The following is a 22,119-nucleotide window of genomic DNA, read 5'->3' on the forward strand; positions in this document are numbered from 1 at the left end:
ATCTCCTCATCATGGCATCTGTTAGTGGGTGGGATATATTAGGAAGCAAGTGAACATTTTTTCCTCAAAGTTGATGTGATAGAAGCAGGAAAAATGGGCAAGCATAAGGATTGGAGCGAGTTTGACAAAGGCCAAATTGTGATGGATAGACGACTGGATCAGGGCATCTCCAAAACTGCAGCTCTTGTGGGGTGTTCCCAGTCTGCAGTGGTCAGTATCTATCAAAAGTTGTCCAAGGAAGGAACAGTGGTGAACCCGCAACAGGGTCATAGGCGGCCAAGGCTCACTGATGAACGTGGGGAGTAGAGGCTGGCCCGTGTGATCCGATCCAACAGACGAGCTACTGTTGCTCATATTGCTGAAGAAGTTAATGCTGGTTCTGATAGAAAGGTGTCAGAATACACAGTGCATGACGGGTCAGGACTTTGGCAGCAAAAGGGAGGCCAACACAAAATTAGTCAGGTGGTCATAATGTTATGTCTGATCTGTGTAGTCTTACACTATACATTTAGCTTACACTATATAACACTATACACTATATTCTTACACTATACCCTTAGCTTACATTATATTACACTACACACTTAGCTTACACTATATTACACTATACACTTGGCTTACACTATATTCTTACATTATACACTTAGCTTATACTATCTTACACTATATTACACTATACACTTACACAATACATTTAGCTTACACTATATAACACTATACGCTTAGCGTACATTATATTACACTATACCCTTCACTATACATTTAGTGTACACTATATTACACTATACACTTAGCTTATACTATCTTACACTAAATTACACTATACACATAGCTTACACTATATTACACTATACCCTTAGCTTACACTATATTACACTATACACTTAGCTTACACTATATTACACTATACCCTTAGCTTATACTATCTTACACTATACACTTAGCTTACACTATATTACACTATACACTTAGCTTACACTATATTACACTATACCCTTAGCTTATACTATCTTACACTATACACTTAGCTTACACTATATTACACTATACACTTAGCTTACACTATATTACACTATACACTTAGCTTACACTATATTACACTATACCCTTAGCTTATACTATCTTACACTATACACTTAGCTTACACTATATTACACTATACACTTATCTTACACTATATTACACTATACACATAGCTTACACTATATTACACTATACACTTAGCTTACACTATATTACACTATACACATAGCTTACACTATATTACACTATACACTTAGCTTACACTATATTACACTATACACTTAGCTTACACTATATTACACTATACACTTAGCTTACACTATATTACACTATACCCTTATCTTACACTATATTACACTATACACTTAGCTTACACTATATTACACTATACCCTTAGCTTATACTATCTTACACTATACACTTAGCTTACACTATATTACACTATACACTTAGCTTACACTATATTACACTATACACTTATCTTACACTAAATTACACTATACACTTAGCTTACACTATATTACACTAAATTACACTATACACTTAGCTTATACTATCTTACACTAAATTACACTATACCCTTGACTATACATTTAGCGTACACTATATTACACTATACACTTACACTATACACTTACACTATACATTTAGCTTACACTATATTACACTATACACTTATCTTACACTATATTACACTATACACTTAGCTTACACTATATTACACTATACACTTAGCTTATACTATCTTACACTAAATTACACTATACACTTAGCTTACACTATATTACACCATACCCTTGACTATACATTTAGCGTACACTATATTACACTATACCCTTAGCTTACACTATATTACACTATACACTTATCTTACACTATATTACACTATACCCTTATCTTACACTATATTACACTATACACTTATCTTACACTATATTACACTATACATTTAGCTTACACTATATTACACTGTACCCTTAGCTTACACTATATTACACTATACACTTATCTTACACTATATTACACTATACCCTTATCTTACACTATATTACACTATACACTTATCTTACACTATATTACACTACACATTTAGCTTACACTATATTACACTATACCCTTAGCTTACACTATATTACACTATACCCTTATCTTACACTATATTACACTATACCCTTATCTTACACTATATTACACTATACCCTTATCTTACACTATATTACACTATACACTTATCTTACACTATATTACACTATACACTTATCTTACACTATATTACACTATACCCTTATCTTACACTATATTACACTATACACTTATCTTACACTATATTACACTATACACTTATCTTACACTATATTACACTACACATTTAGCTTACACTATATTACACTATACACTTATCTTACACTATATTACACTATACACTTATCTTACACTATATTACACTACACATTTAGCTTACACTATATTACACTATACACTTATCTTACACTATATTACACTATACCCTTATCTTACACTATATTACACTATACACTTATCTTACACTATATTACACTACACATTTAGCTTACACTATATTACACTATACACTTATCTTACACTATATTACACTATACACTTATCTTACACTATATTACACTACACATTTAGCTTACACTATATTACACTATACACTTATCTTACACTATATTACACTATACCCTTATCTTACACTATACACTTATCTTACACTATATTACACTATACATTTAGCTTATACTATATTACACTATACCCTTATCTTACACTATATTACAGTATACCCTTAGCTTACACTATATTACACTATACCCTTAGCTTACACTATATTACACTATACACTTATCTTACACTATATTACACTATACCCTTATCTTACACTATATTACACTATACCCTTATCTTACACTATATTACACTATACCCTTATCTTACACTATATTACACTATACCCTTATCTTACACTATATTACACTATACACTTATCTTACACTATATTACACTATACACTTATCTTACACTATATTACACTATACACTTATCTTACACTATATTACACTACACATTTAGCTTACACTATATTACACTATACACTTATCTTACACTATATTACACTATACACTTATCTTACACTATATTACACTACACATTTAGCTTACACTATATTACACTATACACTTATCTTACACTATATTACACTATACCCTTGTCTTACACTATATTACACTATACCCTTATCTTACACTATATTACACTATACCCTTATCTTACACTATACACTTATCTTACACTATATTACACTATACATTTAGCTTACACTATATTACACTATACCCTTATCTTACACTATATTACACTATACCCTTAGCTTACACTATATTACACTATACACTTATCTTACACTATATTACACTATACATTTACCTTACACTATATTACACTATACCCTTATCTTACACTATATTACCCTATACACTTATCTTACACTATATTACACTATACACTTATCTTACACTATATTACACTACACATTTAGCTTACACTATATTACACTATACACTTATCTTACACTATATTACACTATACACTTATCTTACACTATATTACACTATACACTTATCTTACACTATATTACACTATACACTTATCTTACACTATATTACACTACACATTTAGCTTACACTATATTACACTATACACTTATCTTACACTATATTACACTATACACTTATCTTACACTATATTACACTATACCCTTATCTTACACTATACACTTATCTTACACTATATTACACTATACATTTAGCTTACACTATATTACACTATACCCTTATCTTACACTATATTACACTATACCCTTAGCTTACACTATATTACACTATACACTTATCTTACACTATATTACACTATACCCTTATCTTACACTATATTACCCTATACACTTATCTTACACTATATTACACTATACACTTATCTTACACTATATTACACTATACATTTAGCTTACACTATATTACACTATACCCTTATCTTACACTATATTACACTATACCCTTAGCTTACACTATATTACACTATACACTTATCTTACACTATATTACACTATACACTTATCTTACACTATATTACACTATACCCTTATCTTACACTATATTACACTATACACTTATCTTACACTATATTACACTACACATTTAGCTTACACTATATTACACTATACACTTATCTTACACTATATTACACTATACCCTTATCTTACACTATACACTTATCTTACACTATATTACACTATACATTTAGCTTACACTATATTACACTATACCCTTATCTTACACTATATTACACTATACCCTTAGCTTACACTATATTACACTATACACTTATCTTACACTATATTACACTATACACTTATCTTACACTATATTACACTATACATTTACCTTACACTATATTACACTATACCCTTATCTTACACTATATTACCCTATACACTTATCTTACACTATATTACACTATACACTTATCTTACACTATATTACACTATACACTTATCTTACACTATATTACACTATACACTTATCTTACACTATATTACACTATACCCTTATCTTACACTATATTACACTACACATTTAGCTTACACTATATTACACTATACACTTATCTTACACTATATTACACTATACCCTTATCTTACACTATATTACACTATACCCTTATCTTACACTATATTACACTATACACTTATCTTACACTATACACTTATCTTACACTATATTACACTATACCCTTATCTTACACTATATTACACTATACCCTTATCTTACACTATATTACACTATACACTTAGCTTATACTATCTTACACTAAATTACACTATACATTTAGCTTACACTATATTACACTATACCCTTAGCTTACACTATATTACACTATACCCTTATCTTACACTATATTACACTATACACTTAGCTTACACTATATTACACTATACACTTAGCTTACACTATATTACACTATACACTTAGCTTATACTATCTTACACTAAATTACACTATACACTTAGCTTACACTATATTACACTATACCCTTATCTTACACTATATTACACTATACACTTATCTTACACTATATTACACTATACACTTATCTTACACTATATTACACTACACATTTAGCTTACACTATATTACACTATACACTTATCTTACACTATATTACACTATACCCTTATCTTACACTATATTACACTATACCCTTATCTTACACTATATTACACTATACACTTATCTTACACTATACACTTATCTTACACTATATTACACTATACCCTTATCTTACACTATATTACACTATACACTTAGCTTACACTATATTACACTATACACTTAGCTTACACTATACACTTACAACTGTATTAAACTCTTATGGTAGCTCAGTGGTTAAGGCTCTGGGTAACTGGTCTGAAGGTCAGGGATTTAAGCCCAAACTGCACTTGATCAAAGCCCTTAACCCTCTCTGCTCCAGGGCTGCTGTATCATAGCTAAGCCTGTAGTCTGACCTTCTAACACACTGGGATATGTGAAGAAAATGTCCCTGTTCATAATGTTTTGCAGTGTGTATCCATATTCTCCAGCAAGTCATGAAATATTATTTATGTTAAAGTGAATTCTTTTTTTCATGAACTCTTAACATTTCAGTCATCAGTTTATCTTTAACTTATAAAGATAACTATATACATATAACTACTAGTTAGATGAATTTACCTTAACCCGTTTTCTTGAGGTAAACTGACTAACAAACACTTTGAGGAGAAACACGTAGCTGTCTTTCAGCAGTGGGATCCATGACAACAGTGAAATGGATATTTGTCTATTTCAGTTTCTTTGACTTATTCATCGTATGTTATTTTTTAGCCTCAATACTTTCTCAAACCGTCCTATAATTTCTGAAAAACAACTAAAGAATTTTTTTTTGATTACGAAAGTGTTTTATCACATGAAAAAAGTGGATCAATATGAACCACTAACTGTTGTTTGTCTTGCATGTTGCCAGATTTAATTTATTCCCCCTTTTTTTTAATAAAAAAAAATACTGCAGACCGGTTCATAACATATCCTCTAGCTGGTAGACATTTAACTTTGATTTGATTATTACATTTCTTTATTTATTGTTTATTTTGGATTGAATTTGCCACATTTAAACTATAGAAAAGCAAGTAAATAACCCATGTATTACTCGTTTAATTTATTCATTTATTAATTCAGGGTATACGTTTGCCTTTCACCTCTGGAGTTATGAGGGTATGTTTCTCACCTCTGCTCTGTTTGCACAAAGTTTGCATGTTCCCTCTGTGCTTTAAGGCTTTTTCTCCCCCAGGCCAAAGACAGACGTTGGCATTTAAATAGTGTGTGTGTGTGTGTGTGTGTGTGTGTGTGTGTTGGTAACCTGTACGCAAGGTGATATCCCCAGAATAAGCGGTAAAGAAAATAGATGGATGGATGGAATGTTTAAAATGACCTATCTAATCTCACCCTAAGAAATATTTCCATTGTTATTATTGATTTTGTATGATTTTAGATTACCTATACCAATTAAACTGCACATGAGCTTTTTTTTTATTTAAGCAAAATTATATACACAAAATCTTTACAATTATATATAACCTTCACACAAATTAAGTCCATTTTTATTACCAGTTGCAATGCCCTGGTCCATAGTTTGAATAATAGTAATCTTTGTTTATTAGTAAATTTAGTACATAATTTTCATATATTTTGCATGGCTCTACATCCCTAAATTAGAGTTAGAGCTCACATTGCTCAAGTGTCATAGGTGGGTTTATGTACAATCTGGCCACCTCGGTGTCTGTGTTGTTGGTATTGTAAGGAAGGGGGTGTTAGTAGGAGGCGACGGAGAGGCAGAGTGGAAGAGTGTAAAGCTACTCGACGGCCAGTTGGTTCCGTTTGGACGAAAATCAATCCAGAATGGCGTCTGGCGAGACATTGTACATAGAAACGGACGGCTCAGAGATGCCGGCGGAGATCGTGGAGCTGCATGAAATCGAGGTAGAGACCATCGAGACAACGGTGGTCGGGGGAGACGACGACGACGAACATCAGTCCATGATCGCGCTGCAGCCGCTGGTCTCTGACGACCCGAATCACATCCACCACCAAGAGGTGATCTTAGTCCAGACTCGGGAGGAAGTGGTGGGATGCGACGACTCGGACCTTCATGCAAACGACGGGTTTGAGGAACAAATTTTGATCCCAGTGCCTGTTCCAGTCGCGGAGGAAGAGTTCATCGAGCAGACTCTGGTGACTGTGTCTGGGAAAAACACGGGGCGCCTGAAGAAAGGAAGCGGCAAGAAAGTGGTTAAAAAAGGCTTTTTGGGCGCTACAGAGGCGAGCGGACGGAAATGGGAACAGAAGCAAGTACAGATAAAAACGCTCGAAGGGGAATTTTCTGTTACTATGTGGGCATCGGGTAAGTTTTATGTTTTGAAAGTTGCCTATTGCATTGTTCTTGGTTTGAAAACAGGGCCTCGTGTGGGCCCTGAGCTGTTCAACACACACAGCAGGCGAGCGAGTAAAACAGCTTTTCGCGTTATTCACAGCGACAAATACAGACTTTAGGGTACTGTACCGGCTTGAAATGTTTTTGTTTTGATGGGAAGCCATGTTTTAAGTGTTGATGGGCGCCGCCATATTCGTCCAGACCATTATGGCCGCCCGAAAATGGCGTTTCTGCAGCCGGGGAAAGATGGCGGCGAACGGCGACAGGCGCCCTGCTGCAGGCTGGAAGAAGGCCTCAGTGGCGCACTTCAGCTCAACGGATTCTCTTCACAGTTCACCTGATCGGTTTTTCCCCTACCCGTATTCACACCAATCCCACCTCGCGCTACGTGATTGGCTCGTCATATGTTCCAGCGAGCTGCTTATTGGATGGCTTGAAATCCTCGCGCACATAGCCTAAAGCTCTAACCAGTCACAGACAAGAAAGCAAATATTTGGCGGAATACGGGTGAAGCTACCACAAAACCACCGTCCTCCTGAAGAAAGGGAGTGACTTTAAAAATAAATGTTGAAGGACGAATTTGTTTTTAATTTCGCCTAATAATGATAAGGATAAGTATCCTAATAATTAAAGCGTTAATTATTGCTGTTAATTATGAGTTTAGTGTCTATAGCTAGTTATGAACCTCGTACATGGTTATAATGTATAATGTGAGAAAATGTAACCTGCAAATTATTATTATTATTATTATTATTATTATTATTATTAATAATAACAACAAAAATAACAACTATTATTATTATTAATAATAATAATAATAATTATTATTATTATAATAGTTGAGGTTTAGGACTAGGACCTAGACTAATGAGGCTGTATTTAACTGCTTGGTAACTGTGAACCCTAGCATTAATATACTAAATTAAATGTCTTTGCAGCCTTGTTTGTATAAATGTCTTCTTTTTTTGTTAAGTTTTGGAAAAAGAGATTTAATTTAAAGATTTTATTTTGGCTTCTTGGTTAAGTATCACTGTTATTTGAAGGCTGAAAATCCACTTTAATCACGTTTACTACTAATTAGTACTAAAAACGGGTCCTTCCTGAGTAAATTTGCTAATCCAAAAGCTGTTTGTTGCTGTGTGTGTATATCAATATAACATGTACACACTAGTTTCAGTCACCTTTTTTAGTGATGTGATTGTAGCATTGACAGCGTCATGTTAAATCCATGTCTCTTCATAGCCTGATGAAACCAGGACTGCCTGATCTCTGAGTTTGTCCCGACTTTTGCCCTCATTCAAAGCGTTAACGATCAGTTTACAGTGTTTATACCTGACCTTTTGTTTGCTATGTTTGCTCCTTCTCATGCTGTTCTTTGGCTTTGTTGCAGATGATAAGAAGGATATTGATCACGAGACAGTAGTGGAGGAGCAGATCATCGGGGAGAACTCCCCTCCGGACTACTCCGAGTACATGACGGGCAAGAAGCTGCCACCTGGTGGAATCCCGGGCATTGACTTATCCGACCCTAAACAGCTGGCAGAGTTTGCTAGGTGTGCATTTAAAGTCTACATTGAGACAATTTTATAGTAGAATCACTGAAAGAAATGTACAGAGAAAAATAAAGTGTAGTACATTTTGTGTTGGACTTTTTACTACAATATTTGGACACTGAATAATTCAGAAAGTGAGCATTATTCACCATTATACCACAGTACAGTTGAATTTGTAAATGCGATTGGTTACAAATTATACTCTGACCACATTTCTGACAATTATTCACATATCAAGTTTATATGAACTATAAGGATATTACAGAGAGTTTTATTCTTCTTATACTTGAGGAACTGCACAGTTTATTTCATAGTGTAGCATTTTAAATATTGTATATTAATTTCATGTAACAGGATGAAACCACGAAAAGTCAAGGAAGATGATTCACCAAGAACAATAGCCTGCCCCCACAAAGTAAGTCATTTGGCACAAACTGTAAATTTTAACGTGTTTGTTTGATTATTTTTTTCCTCTTCAATTTTATCCGAAGCGCCAGTGTTGTACTTGTCCTAAATAATGTTCACATTTCAGTGAACAGTTGTCCCTATAGGGGAATTTAACATCATCTTTAGGCCATTGATTCGTAGTTTGATTAATTCGGTTGGTTGTTTGTTTTTTGTTTTTTTTTTTTTGCACTGATTTCCAGGGTTGCTCAAAAATGTTTCGAGACAACTCTGCAATGAGGAAGCATTTGCACACACATGGACCACGTGTCCACGTGTGCGCTGAATGCGGGAAAGCATTTGTCGAAAGTTCCAAGCTCAAACGGCATCAGTTGGTTCATACTGGCGAAAAGCCTTTCCAGGTGAGTTTTTGGGGTTTGCGATATATATATTCAAGTAAACGTCAAATTTGTATATGTATGTTAATTGAAACAAGCATGTTTAAATGCAAAACAAACAGCAAATTCTAATAAAATTTTCTCAGGACATTTTCTTGTATTCAATAAATAGGTTTTCCTGCTCATATTCTGATTATTGGAGCCTGGTCAGCTGATTTAAATATGACGTGTTACAAGTAACACTAATAAAATAAAATAAAAAAACATAAATCGTGCATTGCAGGAAATATCAGTAGGATTGGACAGCACATCTTTAGGACACTCATATTCTTTTTAAGAAAGTTTTCAAAGTCTCTTCTTTTTTTCTTTCAGTGCACATTTGAGGGCTGTGGAAAGCGTTTCTCTCTGGACTTCAACTTGCGCACACATGTGCGTATTCACACTGGAGACAGACCCTACGTGTGCCCGTTTGACGGCTGCAATAAGAAATTTGCTCAGTCTACCAATCTAAAGTCTCACATTTTGACACACGCTAAAGCTAAGAACAACCAGTGAGCGGACTATCTGAAGAGACATTTCAATAAGGACAGCAGCATTCAACGCTTTAAAACACCCTTTGTGTGTTGTTTGTAGACGATTTTTTTGTAAGACAGAGTATCTACTGATGTTTTATCAGAATTGAGTATTTAACTGATGAACTGACACCCAACTAGCCCTTAGGACAATTCTTATGGTACAAACTGGACTGAAAATATCTTTACTACCAGAAAGTGTCTTCTTTTGAAGACGTGCGTTTCTGGACCTTCATCCATAACCCTGAGATATTCTTTCTCCAGAGCCCAAAGAGTCTAATCTTTCCCTCTGTGTATGTTACCTGTCCACAAAGAGACACAACTGCTTTTTAGTTGTCTTCTAAGTGTGCATATTGTACACTTTGTAGACGTTAGTTTTGTCTTGAAATGTTTTTTTTTTCCACCCCCTAAAATTTGATATATGTGAATGCTCTTCTTCAAAAAGAAGGAGATACTATTAAATTTTTTTTTTCCAGTCATGAGGTATCCTCCAGTGGTATCTCATTTTGTATAACTGTTCTGTAAAAATATTTTGAGAATTATGTAGATAATAGAGATGTTAGATTTCTGTTTATCCTATTAAAGGAATTTTATTCAATTTAAAACAGTGCTGATAAAATAGTGCTACAGAACTACATTTCTTTACGTTGAACAAATTAGTGTGAATCCTCCATTACTGTTATTAGGATGTACTATTACTAAAATGGTAAAATCCTTTAGATGTTAAAATGGTTTGTGTTTGTATAGACTTTCTGTCCATTTTCTTAGGAACACTCAAACCTTTATACAGTTTATTTAATTATCCAGTTATGTGGCAGCAGCACAGTTCATAAAATCATGCAGAAAAAGTCCAAGAGCCTCAGTTATTTATTTATTTTTTTTTTACATTAAACATCAGAATAAAAAAAAAAGTGACTTATGGTTGCTGGTTCTAGACGGCCTGGTTTGATTATTTAGTTAACTGATAATTTTCACGTACAACAGTCTCTAGAGTTTACAGAGTGAGTGACAGTTCTGTGAGTGGAGATGCCTTGTTGATAAGAGAGGTCAGAGGAAAATGCCCAGCTTGGTTCATGCTGCCAGGAAGGACTTGGTAACTCTTTACAGTCACTCTTTACAGCGGTGGTGAGCAGAAAAGCACCTCAGCATGTTTAACCATACTGGACAGTTTTCTTTTTCCAGTCTTCAGTTATCTAGTGTGGGTGAGCTTGTGCTATTGAGAGCATTGTGCTCGGCTAACAGGAGTGAAACTTCATGTGGTCTTCAGCTGTTGTAGCTCTTCCACCACGAAGTTGTTTTGTGTGTGCTGAGAAGCTTTTCCGCTCACCATGTTTGCAAAGAGTGATTAATCGAGTTACTATAGACTTCCTGTCAGCTCATATTCTCCTTAGATCAAAATGTTTGTTTCAGCCTGCAGACCTTCTACACACAGGAAGTCTTTCTGTTTTTACACTATTCTATATAAAATCTAGACTGTTCTGACTCTTAGATCAGCAGTTTCTGATATACTCATCTGGCTCCAACGACCATGCCATGATCAAAGTCAGTGGGATCACATCTTATCACCATTGTGATGTTTGAACTGAAAATTAACTGAAGCTCTTGACCAGTATCTGCATGCTTTTATGTATTGCACGGCTGCCACATGATTGGCTGATTAAATAACGGCATGAATATATGTCTGTTCCTAATCAAGTCGATGTACATGCGCACACACACACGCAAGCCAAACATTATAACCAATCTCAGCTGATAACACCTGCTGATAACAGCTCATGTCAAGGTCTGGGATATTTTAGAAGGTAAGCAAGCAGTCAGTTCACATGTCAACATGTTTGATGTGGGAGAAATGGGGAGGCGTGAAGACTTGAGCGACATTTACAAAGGCCAGATTGGGTTGGAGCATCTCCACAACGGCAAGACTTGTGGCATGCTCATGGTCAGCAGTGGTGAGTACACAGTGGTTATGCATATTTTCTTCATTAATGCACATAATTCGGATTATTGCAGCTTGGTAAATGGTTGAGTTAAATCTTGTTGGAGAATGGAAATCAATTACTTAACTGATAAATTAGGATGAAAGCTTAATTTCTGCTTATTAGAGAACGCCATTGTGAATTAATTTCTTCAAAATTCCCAGACCCTATCCATGGCTTGTATGGACTAGAGTAATGCAAAAAAAATAATTTACCAGATTTTCAGATCTTGTATTAAGGTGATAGCTCAGTGGATAATTGGAATACTGATTGAAAGATCATGAGTTCACATCACGCCACTGCTGGGGCCTTAAGCAAGGCTCTTAACCCTCAAATGCGCATTTGAATGAATTGAATAAATATAAGTAGCTCTAGATATGGGCTTCTGACAAATTATATAAACGTATAATGAAATAAATGTATTACACCAAAATATAGGAAGCATATGAGGAACGGTTTCAAAAATTTTATTGAATTTCCATCAATCATTAAACATTGCTCATTAAATGACACAATCATGTTTCCTGCATTAACAGACCTGGCTTAACAACAACATCTGTATTTCTAAAACAAAATTCATGACCACAAACAAATTTCAGCAATAATACATATATTTAAAAAAAAAAAACCAATACACACAAATGTGGTGCTCTAGGCTGTATGCTGTCATTAATGATGGGTTTATATTGCATTTGACCTTGATTAATGCCAAAGTGTTTCTGTATAAGAGTCAGTTATACATCCAGTTCTTATCTTTGTAGCACAACTTATAGCAAAAAAAAAAAAAAGGTGTTTTTTTCCCCACCAGTATCAAATACTTTTACCGATACCAAGAACCCGGCTCTCAGTTTCACTGTATAAATTGTTTAGTGCAATCTGCCTGAAAATTGTATTATACGAGTCAAAGGGCCTGAGAGGTTTTAAGGCCACATTTAAAAAAAAAAAAAAAAAAAACCCACTATATACAGACCTCCAGTGTGGTATATTTCTATGAATATAACAGCAGGGAACAGTGGATTTTGTGGCTTAGTCATCTGTAAATCATAAGTAAAGCAAGTCTTTAAACATTAGTGCTTGTGTTTCTAAGCATTAGTCCTGAGCTTTTTACTGCTAACACTACCTTTAAAAAAAGCTACTGCAAGAGGGGAAGGTATGTGGTGTTTTTCTATTTTAACAATCAAAAGATATACACCATGACAAGATGCATTGGCTTAGTAATAAAATGTCAATAAACTGTAGTTAGAACATTATGCCTTACAAAAATCATACTGTGACATTCAGCTTTTGTATAGATTATCCTCAAGGTCATGGCAAACTGAAGGGAAGTTTTTCTTTCAAACCTTTTTGCTTTTCTGAGGCTTTAGTCCATCAGGGCAGCAAGTAAAGCAGGGTAGTTTGGGGTTCCCCATCCAGTCACTGGATCCCATGAAGAAGCAGCACAGAAACCTTGACCTTCTACCTTATCATCCAAACAACCCAAGTGACATCCCTCTGTTACCTGAGGACATAAGGAAGTTGAAACAGAAAACTATTCACTTGAGGAACAAAGAGCCAAAATTCCATTCATTTAAAATGCATGTGGCCTTAATGAAACTACATGGGTTTTCAGAGAATCTCACTATAGCTTAAAGTTAGCAATAGAGATAAAGATAAAAAAAAAAAAGGAAGGGAAATGCTTTTTTTGAAACCATCGGTTTAAGAGTTTCTTACATCAAAAAGACCAGTGCCTTTGAGTTTATACAGTCGTGGATTGAGGAAGCCAAGAGAAGGAAGGCCTTTCTGGAAGCGATGGTCATTAATGAGTGAGAGGATTCCACCTACCACTGGAGTTGAGGCCTAGAACAAAACAGACATGCTTGAATTATAAACTGATTCCTCAGGCTGTTGAATGTATCTTAACCATAAACTAGATTAATAGAGTTTGATCATGTGTCATGTGGGAAAGGCATGAGGACTCGACTAAATTCATAATACACCCATACATGTGCCTGTGCTCTTCCTCATTCATGCAAATTATCTAAATCATCTAATCAGCCATACAGAACATGTGCTTCAGTTAATGTTCAGCACCAGATGGGTTGCTTTGAATATTTCAGAACCCCTTGGGATTTTCTTGTACAACAGTCTGTAGCGTCTAAAGCAATCATGGACAACTGTCTAAACCATCCAGTGAGCAGCAGTTCTGTGTAGAAATGCCTTGATGAGAGATCTGAAACCAGAAGGCTATGTTTATTCTAAATACTGCTGTCTGACCATTGAACAGAAAAGGATCTCAGAACATCACAGTCAAAGTCAATAAGATCTAATTGTTCTCCATTCTGATGTTTGTTTAAACATTTAATGAAGCTTTTGACCTGTATTTGCATATCTATTGACCTGGTAGATTAGACAATTGCATGAATATTCCAGTGACAGTACAAGTTTCCATTCTTTACTAACCGATGTTCCAGATACCCATGGGATGGGCACAAGGTTTGTCACGACCCAGTAATTGTCAGACAGTGCAGCCATGTCAGGATAGGCTCTTCCACTGCGGTTGAAATACGACTCTGGAGGAAGCTTTTGTCCGGCTTTCAAATATGCGTTCACTGCGTTAACCTTCAGACATCAGATATAAAACATCTTTTTTATTTTCATGCATACTAGCAAACTGTTGAAATGTACTTTGCATGTTTTTGATGTGTGCTTATTGGTACTGATCAGTTGTATTGGCTTTCACACCAGAGAACCAGAGACTTACAATCGTTGACTGAGCAAATTAATTAAGGCGAAAGTGTACCTGATAGTCTGGCATTGGGAATACATTACTGAAGCCACCCCCACTAATGTAATCTGTGACCTCATAGGTGACTTTGAAAGGATTCTTGAAGGATGTCCCGCCCACTGTGGTCACATATGGACTACAAACATGGAATAAGAAAAGACGACCTCCATTAAGCATTCTCATTAAAATATATAACAGATCACTTAGGAATGGCAATATGCACTTGCCAATATTATCAGTCATACAGCAAAAGCACAACACACACTTTACTTCAAACAAGGGCTGTTAAATTTGTATGTTTAACTTCACATAGACACTATTCCAGTCACGGTAATACTTGTAAAGTCGGTGTCTTGCCTGTACCAGTTACACTTGTATTTATAGCACAGCATGATTTGGTTGTCTTGTACTGGTTGTAATGGCACAGCTTGAATTATTATCTTATGAAAATATTGTCCATTTGTACTGTAATATCCTACTATGCACTACATGTTGATTGGTTATCATCTTTTGTATATCATATTTTGTATGTCTAGCAACTTTAAGAAATAACGAGATTTAAGTACTTTTGTATTTGCTTTCCCCTAATGTCAGATATGTACAAATGTACACAACAAATGTGTTTCTTCTGATATGAAAATAAGACACGTTCCAGCCAACTAGAATTGAGTATATTATGGCTGCGAGATATAATGTGTACCTTTTAGTCCACTGCTGCAGCAGAATAAAGAGTAACATGTTTCAGTCTCATGAAGGGGCTAGAACACTAACACTTCATCTACATCTTACAGCTTTAGTAGACTTTAACAGTCTACTAAACCCTGCTTTAAAACCCAAGTTAGGGGAACGTTTCACACGTGTAATTTAGAAACAGGGTTATGAACCTCTTATCCAAAGCTGGGTTAGTGCTGTTTTAGTGGTGGTAGACGTGTAAAGTATGAAACAATGTGGTGTAAGAATGTTACAGCTAGATGCTTAACAGACACCCAAGCAGAAACTTAACAGCGTGAGCCTCCTCATGTGAAAACCAGGACGTAGCAACACCCAATAGAAATTGCTTAGTAGAGTCAAGGGACAAAACACTGAACATCACGTAAGCATGCAACTTAAGTAAGGGCGAAATGTGAGACAGTGAAATATTTGCAGACTTTGGATATTAACAAACTCCTGGACAACTATACAACAAACTTCACAGCCAAAAACTATTAAAAAGCTGTTAAAAGGTAATATCTGCTCAAACAGACCCCCACCCCCCATTGATGTGAAAGTATGAAACAAGCAAGCTGCCACACGCTGTATTTATCTAATCATGGTTGTTGATGGTGCAAATAAGAACATTCAGTCAGGGTTTAGGAATGTACAGTGTAAAAACTCAGTTTATGAATAGCCAGGATTAATTGTTAACCCCGGGAAAGGTATGAGCAGTGTAAAAATGTCAAACAAGATGTCCCAGGATTCTGTCTTCCCGGGGTTTACAATCACAATCACTAAGACTTAACTATTTCATGTGTGAAAAGCCAGTGTATCTACAAAGCTATATGTTTGATACAAAAAATAAAAAAAAAGAGCACCTTGAAGCAGGAAAGCTCGGCCTGAACACATTTTCCTTGGTCAAGTGCCGACAGCCAGCCCCACTGTCCCCTGTAACCAAACACCACACATTGACAGAATAATAAACGTTGACAAGAGCCATACTGATTTGCTAAACATGCCTTGGCCGTTTTAGTAATCGCAGCATTCCGGAAAAACATAATTACCAGATGCAAAGAGCATAGAGATTCCTCGAAGGCCGGCCTTCATGAATTCGTTGTTGATGCGATTCATATAGGCAGTGGACAGACTGTCCTCATCGTCCCCGTAGCTGATTGTGTGCACCCAAGGCACGACAGACATGTTGCTAAGGAGCAGCATCCACTGAAGGAACGGCTCCTGGGTCTCATGTCGACCTGGAACAAAACGAATAGAGAATGAGTTTTGTAACATCAGTTGGACTGAAAAATTATTTAACCCAAGACATTTTTGTCACATAGTTATATACAGTTAGAAAGCTTGAGGTGTTCAGGTAAAGACTTCATGGAAGTGCTGACCCTTTGTTTACATAAATAATTGCATTTCTTTTAGCTACACTGACCAGCCATAACATTATGACCACCTGCCTTATGTTGCGTTGGTCCTCCTTTTGCTGCCAAGACAGTCCTGACCCATCATGCACTGTGTATTCTGAGACCTTTCTTTCAGACCCAGCATTAACTTCTTCAGCAATTTGAGTAACAGTAGCTCGTCTGTTGGATCAGATCACACGGGCCAGCCTTCACTCCCCACGTGCATCAATGAGCCTGTAACCAGTTCACCATTGTTCCTTCCTTGGACCACTTTTAATAGATACTGACCACTGCAGACCGGGAACACCCCACAAGAGCTGCAGTTTTGGAGATGCTCTGATCCAGTCGTCTAGCCATCACAATTTGGCCCTTGTCACACTGACAAATTCTTACGCTTGCCCATTTTTCCTGCTTCTAATACATCAACTTTGAGGACAAACTGTTCACTTGCTGCCTAATATATCCCACCCACTAACAGGTGCCATGATACCAGTCAGTGCTCATAACGTCATGCCTGATCAGTGTAAATTATATTACTCCCAAAAACTATTACAAAAACAAAAAGCGGGTAATTACATAACCCATATACATCCTTACCTGGGTTGGTGAAAACCCATGTGGAGATGTTGGCCCCAGTGCTCATGATGTATTCTATATCTAAACTGGCTTCAAGTCCTGCTTTTCCTCCTCCCTGTGTTCCCACCACTCGCTCAACTTCAGTCAAGTGCTTGAAACCTCTCGCAAATAAACTCATGAACTCAGCCAGGTCTGCTGGGTGGTAATACTGCTCAAGGAACTATGAAAGATATACAGAAAAGAAATATTAATTTAAAAAAAGTAATACATTGCAATCCATATGACTGATGAATTAAATGAATTGTGCTTTATATATTAAACATTGTGTGGGCAATTTCTAAGCAAATCATGATTTCTTCTTAGCTGGCAAAGGAGACTGGAAGAGAGCTGACTAGAGTACCTGCGCCACTGCTTGGCTGTTGTTAGCAGCGCTGCCAATATCAGCTGCAGTCAGGTTGTAGCGAGTTCTTAGTATTGAAGGAGTCACACCCAAATGAAAAGCCTTTCCAGATTGCTTCGGCCCTTCCCAGGCCTTACTGATTTCTTTACCACTCAGCGGAAAACGTAGTACACCACCCACTGGAGAAAAGGAAGAAGATCTACTTTTTCCAAAGATGGGGATAATACCCTCAAAAACTTACATTATTAATATCTATGAATACTATATTAAAATTGCATGTTAGAACTTTACGAATCTTCACGCCAATATTATTATTCAGCTAAAAGTGTAAATATTCACTCACCGAAATCCAGATGCTCAGACACGTCTTCATGAACCGAGTACTGAGAAGATGACCTCATTACTGTCTGATCACCTCTCTTGTAGCGGTGAAATTCAGCTCCAGGAAGCAACGTTTCTGCCACCCTGAATGAGACATAGACAGACAGACATAATGTGGCATAAACCATTTTAAAGAAACACCATTTTTTACACTTAATCTCTCAACCACATCAGCGTCATAGGTCCATGAACATGTTATCAAATATCATGGACAAGAATTTCAACATTTTTCTACATACTGAGAAAAATAGAAAACATGTTCAGTCCTAACTTATTTAGAACAAAAGAAAAGGGCAGTTGTGAGGTGAAGGAATAAAACATGATAGGGCATGCTGTTCTAGACAAACAGCTACCCCAAAACTGAACACACCATAAAGCATGTGAATATTTTCTCCTCTCTTATACTACAGCAATTTCCAAGTTTTTTCCATTTATTTATGTCACATTACTGAATAGACCAAAAACAATATTGTCATGTTCACCTCTTAACCGCCCTCTTAAACTATTAAAGCCCTCTGTCCTGAATACTTCAGTTTCTGTAAAGGAAAAGCCTTATCTTTGAGCACTAAATAAACCACACCACCATAATTACAGCATAGAAATAATAAAATATTAAACCAAGTAATTAATATAAAACTGGGATTTGCCTTGCAGCCTGTCAGAGCCGTGATAAAAGCCTTATGACAAGACAGACTTATGGGGTTTAAATCCAGCTGTGATGAAGAGGAAAAGAAGAAGTTTCAGTTTTCAGTTACTTGCTCTACACCTTTGTGGCAATCAGTCTACATTAACCACAATTTCCTGCCTCTGATTTTATACAAATGACAGAATTTGTCATTAATAAGCAAAGTTTAATTAATAAGTGTCTTATTGAGATATTCATGAAGGCGTTATAAAATATCTGTTTTGCTCCAACAGGTGCCCTTCGACTCGTGTTAAAAAGGCGTTTCAAGTAAAAGCGTTTTCATATTCTTCATATCTAAGGTCATGTCCATGGTAGATTAGGTTTAAGAACTGTATTCCTTTACAATACATGAGCCGCCCAAGCTGAAATAAGATATTTAGTTTTACAAACATTCTCAACTTTAGACTTTCTTCTTCTAAAGAAAAAGATATGGAGAGAGAGAGAGAGCACGAGAGAGCACAAGAGAGAGAGCCAAAGACAGCAAAAGAGAGCAAGCAAGAGAGAGAGAGAGAGAGAGAGAGAGAGGGCAAGAGAAAGAAAGCAACAGCGAGAGAGAGAGAGAGAGAGGGAGAGAGAGCGAGCGCAAGAGAGAGCAAGAGAAAGAGTGCACAAGAGAGAGAGAGAGAGACAGAGTTTACACTTCAACATTTCTATTGTACAGCTGATGTGTGTACATCCATGACCAAACTGGAAACAAAGTTCAGTGAAAAAGCTTACTGAGCGCTCATAGTGCACTGTAAGAAGTCTCGTGTTAGCACTGTGTTGCAGTTTCGGATCCCATGACGTTGCAACCACATCCACACGGCTTTCTCGGTCAGCTGAGATGGCCTGACCAGGGACGCCACTTCCTCTAAGGTCAAAAACTTCCCTATGCAGGACAAAGCATGAAAGGGTTCATCAGACAGGATGCAGTGCGATTTAAGGTTTAAATCTAAGACTTAGATAAATGATCTTACCATAATGCTGTGAATCAGGGTCTGAGACAAGCTGCAGCAGCTGCTGAAGTCTGTCCACATTCTGCTGCCTGAGAGCAAAAGTGAGCTCCACTTCCTCATGAGGAGATACTCGGCCTGTATGGAGCCAATCTTCTGGCACACTAATGCAGAAAAACACGCACTTATAATCATGCAAATCAACCAAAATGCATGCAGAATTATGAAGAATAAAGACCCTTGCAGAAGATACAACTTACAATACAACTTGATCGAGCTCTAGATGCTCCCCTTTAACAAGCCATACACACAGCAAGAGGAAAGCCAGCACCCTGTAATGAAACATGGACATTTTATTCCTTTTTCTTTAATAAATTTCATCTCCACTATTGATAACTGAAGGTCGATCTGTATGTCTGGGTGACTGTAACTGCTATTTAAACCAGTTTCAATATCTAGAAAGTTTCTACACTGCAAGAGTAAATGTAAACATATACCAGATATCTATGTAGAAATCCCTACCTCATTGTTCCGGCATAAAGAAGCACTACACACTACAAACACAGCCACAGCTATGTGCACAAAACACTCCTGTCCTTTATGTATGATTGTGGCAACACTAAGCCACAACACAAATATATTTCTGTCAAAATAAAAGTCCAGGCCTCCTCCCAGAAAAAATATCAGATTTGAACTAGGACACTGTGTTTTCTGGTTTTCTTCCTAAAACACACCAGTAGGTGGTCTGCCTATGTTATATTACCACTATGTATGAATAAGTGTGTAAATGTGCATGCGTAGTCCTCACAGAGTGTGGGATTGTGTATGTATGGTATGCATCTTAGTGTCCGGTTCACTAGGGCACCTCTAAAGCTCTTCGAAATTTTATTTTGCAGTTACTCTCATGCATTTGGAATCTTGCAAAATAAATTGCTTTTATTTGTGTGCGTATGAATGAAAGCTCAAAATTACATCAGTCACAGGTTTTATTTATTTTTTTTTTTGAGCAACTGGATTTCCTACTCTTAGACGCTCCATGAATGTGGGCCCTGATTTGACTCAAATAATGACCAAAGTCTTTAGAATTTGACATTTCTTTATGAGGAGAGGTGTAGAATATTGCTACATACAGTCCGTCTGTATGTACATATCTCTGCCTTTTTTGTTCTTTTATGGAAATAATCAATTGGACTTTTAGCAATTTATTATTCCTTATAGAAATATATATCTGGGTTGCTTGGTTGGTCAATCATCTGTTTAGCTACCAGTTTCCAATTGCTCAGTTTGTAGGATCCTTTCAGAAGCCCATCACTAACTAACTGTGATTATAAGCACTAATGAATTCAATGCAATTTTTATTTGTGTAGCGCTTTTAACAATGTGCATTGTCTCAAAGCAGCTTTACAGAACATAAGAAACATAGTGCAGTTAGTTAATGTAATTACAATTAGTTGGCACTGCTTTTTGCAAGCATATAGAATACCACTTGCATGAATTTTATGTACTACTTATCCTGGAACTTGGGAACTTGGGAATCTAGGGGACACCCTGGACAGGGTGCCAGTCCATGACAGGGCATCTCTCTCTCTCTCTCTCTCTCTCTCTCTCTCTCTCACACACACACACACACACATGCACACACACACATTTAGAGATGCCAATCAGCCTATGTCTGAACTGGGAGAGGAAACTGGAGTACCCAGATGAGAACAGGGAGCATGGGGAGAACATGTAAAAAATTGTGTAAAGGCAGGAAAGTTGTGGGAGTCAAAACCCAACCCTGGAAGAATGAGTTAAACGTGCCAAACGCTACCAATGTGCAGCCTCACCACC

The 22,119-nt window shown here is 36.3% G+C and overlaps 2 protein-coding genes across 2 annotated transcripts; one reads left to right on the plus strand and one right to left on the minus strand.

Annotated features, from left to right (window-relative positions):
* Positions 1 to 6,926: 6,926 nt before the first annotated feature.
* yy1a (YY1 transcription factor a) lies at positions 6,927 to 13,946 on the plus strand. Its single transcript, XM_058399144.1, has 5 exons — positions 6,927 to 7,533; positions 8,954 to 9,116; positions 9,471 to 9,531; positions 9,764 to 9,922; positions 10,271 to 13,946. The coding sequence occupies exons 1-5, from the start codon at positions 7,032 to 7,034 to the stop codon at positions 10,451 to 10,453; spliced, it is 1,068 nt and encodes a 355-aa protein (XP_058255127.1). The 5' UTR covers positions 6,927 to 7,031; the 3' UTR covers positions 10,454 to 13,946.
* On the minus strand, positions 12,898 to 20,911 carry tpp1 (tripeptidyl peptidase I). Its single transcript, XM_058399142.1, has 13 exons — positions 20,809 to 20,911; positions 20,547 to 20,618; positions 20,311 to 20,450; positions 20,072 to 20,222; positions 18,632 to 18,753; positions 18,289 to 18,467; positions 17,910 to 18,108; positions 16,968 to 17,156; positions 16,782 to 16,851; positions 15,226 to 15,346; positions 14,886 to 15,044; positions 14,157 to 14,282; positions 12,898 to 13,944 (listed from the first exon to the last, which is right to left on the minus strand). Exons 1-13 carry the CDS (start codon positions 20,811 to 20,813, stop codon positions 13,807 to 13,809), a joined length of 1,671 nt encoding a protein of 556 aa, XP_058255125.1. The 5' UTR covers positions 20,814 to 20,911; the 3' UTR covers positions 12,898 to 13,806.
* Between the last annotated feature and the right edge of the window lie 1,208 nt (positions 20,912 to 22,119).

This window comes from Hemibagrus wyckioides, linkage group LG09 (genome assembly GCF_019097595.1).
Source record: "Hemibagrus wyckioides isolate EC202008001 linkage group LG09, SWU_Hwy_1.0, whole genome shotgun sequence".
Classification (NCBI taxonomy): Eukaryota; Metazoa; Chordata; class Actinopteri; order Siluriformes; family Bagridae; genus Hemibagrus; species Hemibagrus wyckioides.

Coding starts and splice junctions, on each gene's coding strand:
- yy1a (XM_058399144.1), top strand. CDS start 7,032: ATGGCGTCTGGCGAGACATTGTACATAGAAACGGACGGCTCAGAGATG. Junction 9,532..9,763: donor CAATAGCCTGCCCCCACAAA/GTAAGTCATTTG, acceptor ACTGATTTCCAG/GGTTGCTCAAAAATGTTTCG. Junction 9,923..10,270: donor CTGGCGAAAAGCCTTTCCAG/GTGAGTTTTTGG, acceptor TTTTTCTTTCAG/TGCACATTTGAGGGCTGTGG.
- tpp1 (XM_058399142.1), bottom strand. Junction 20,223..20,310: donor CCCTGATTCACAGCATTATG/GTAAGATCATTT, acceptor TGTCCTGCATAG/GGAAGTTTTTGACCTTAGAG. Junction 17,157..17,909: donor ATGGGTTTTCACCAACCCAG/GTAAGGATGTAT, acceptor GTTTTGTTCCAG/GTCGACATGAGACCCAGGAG.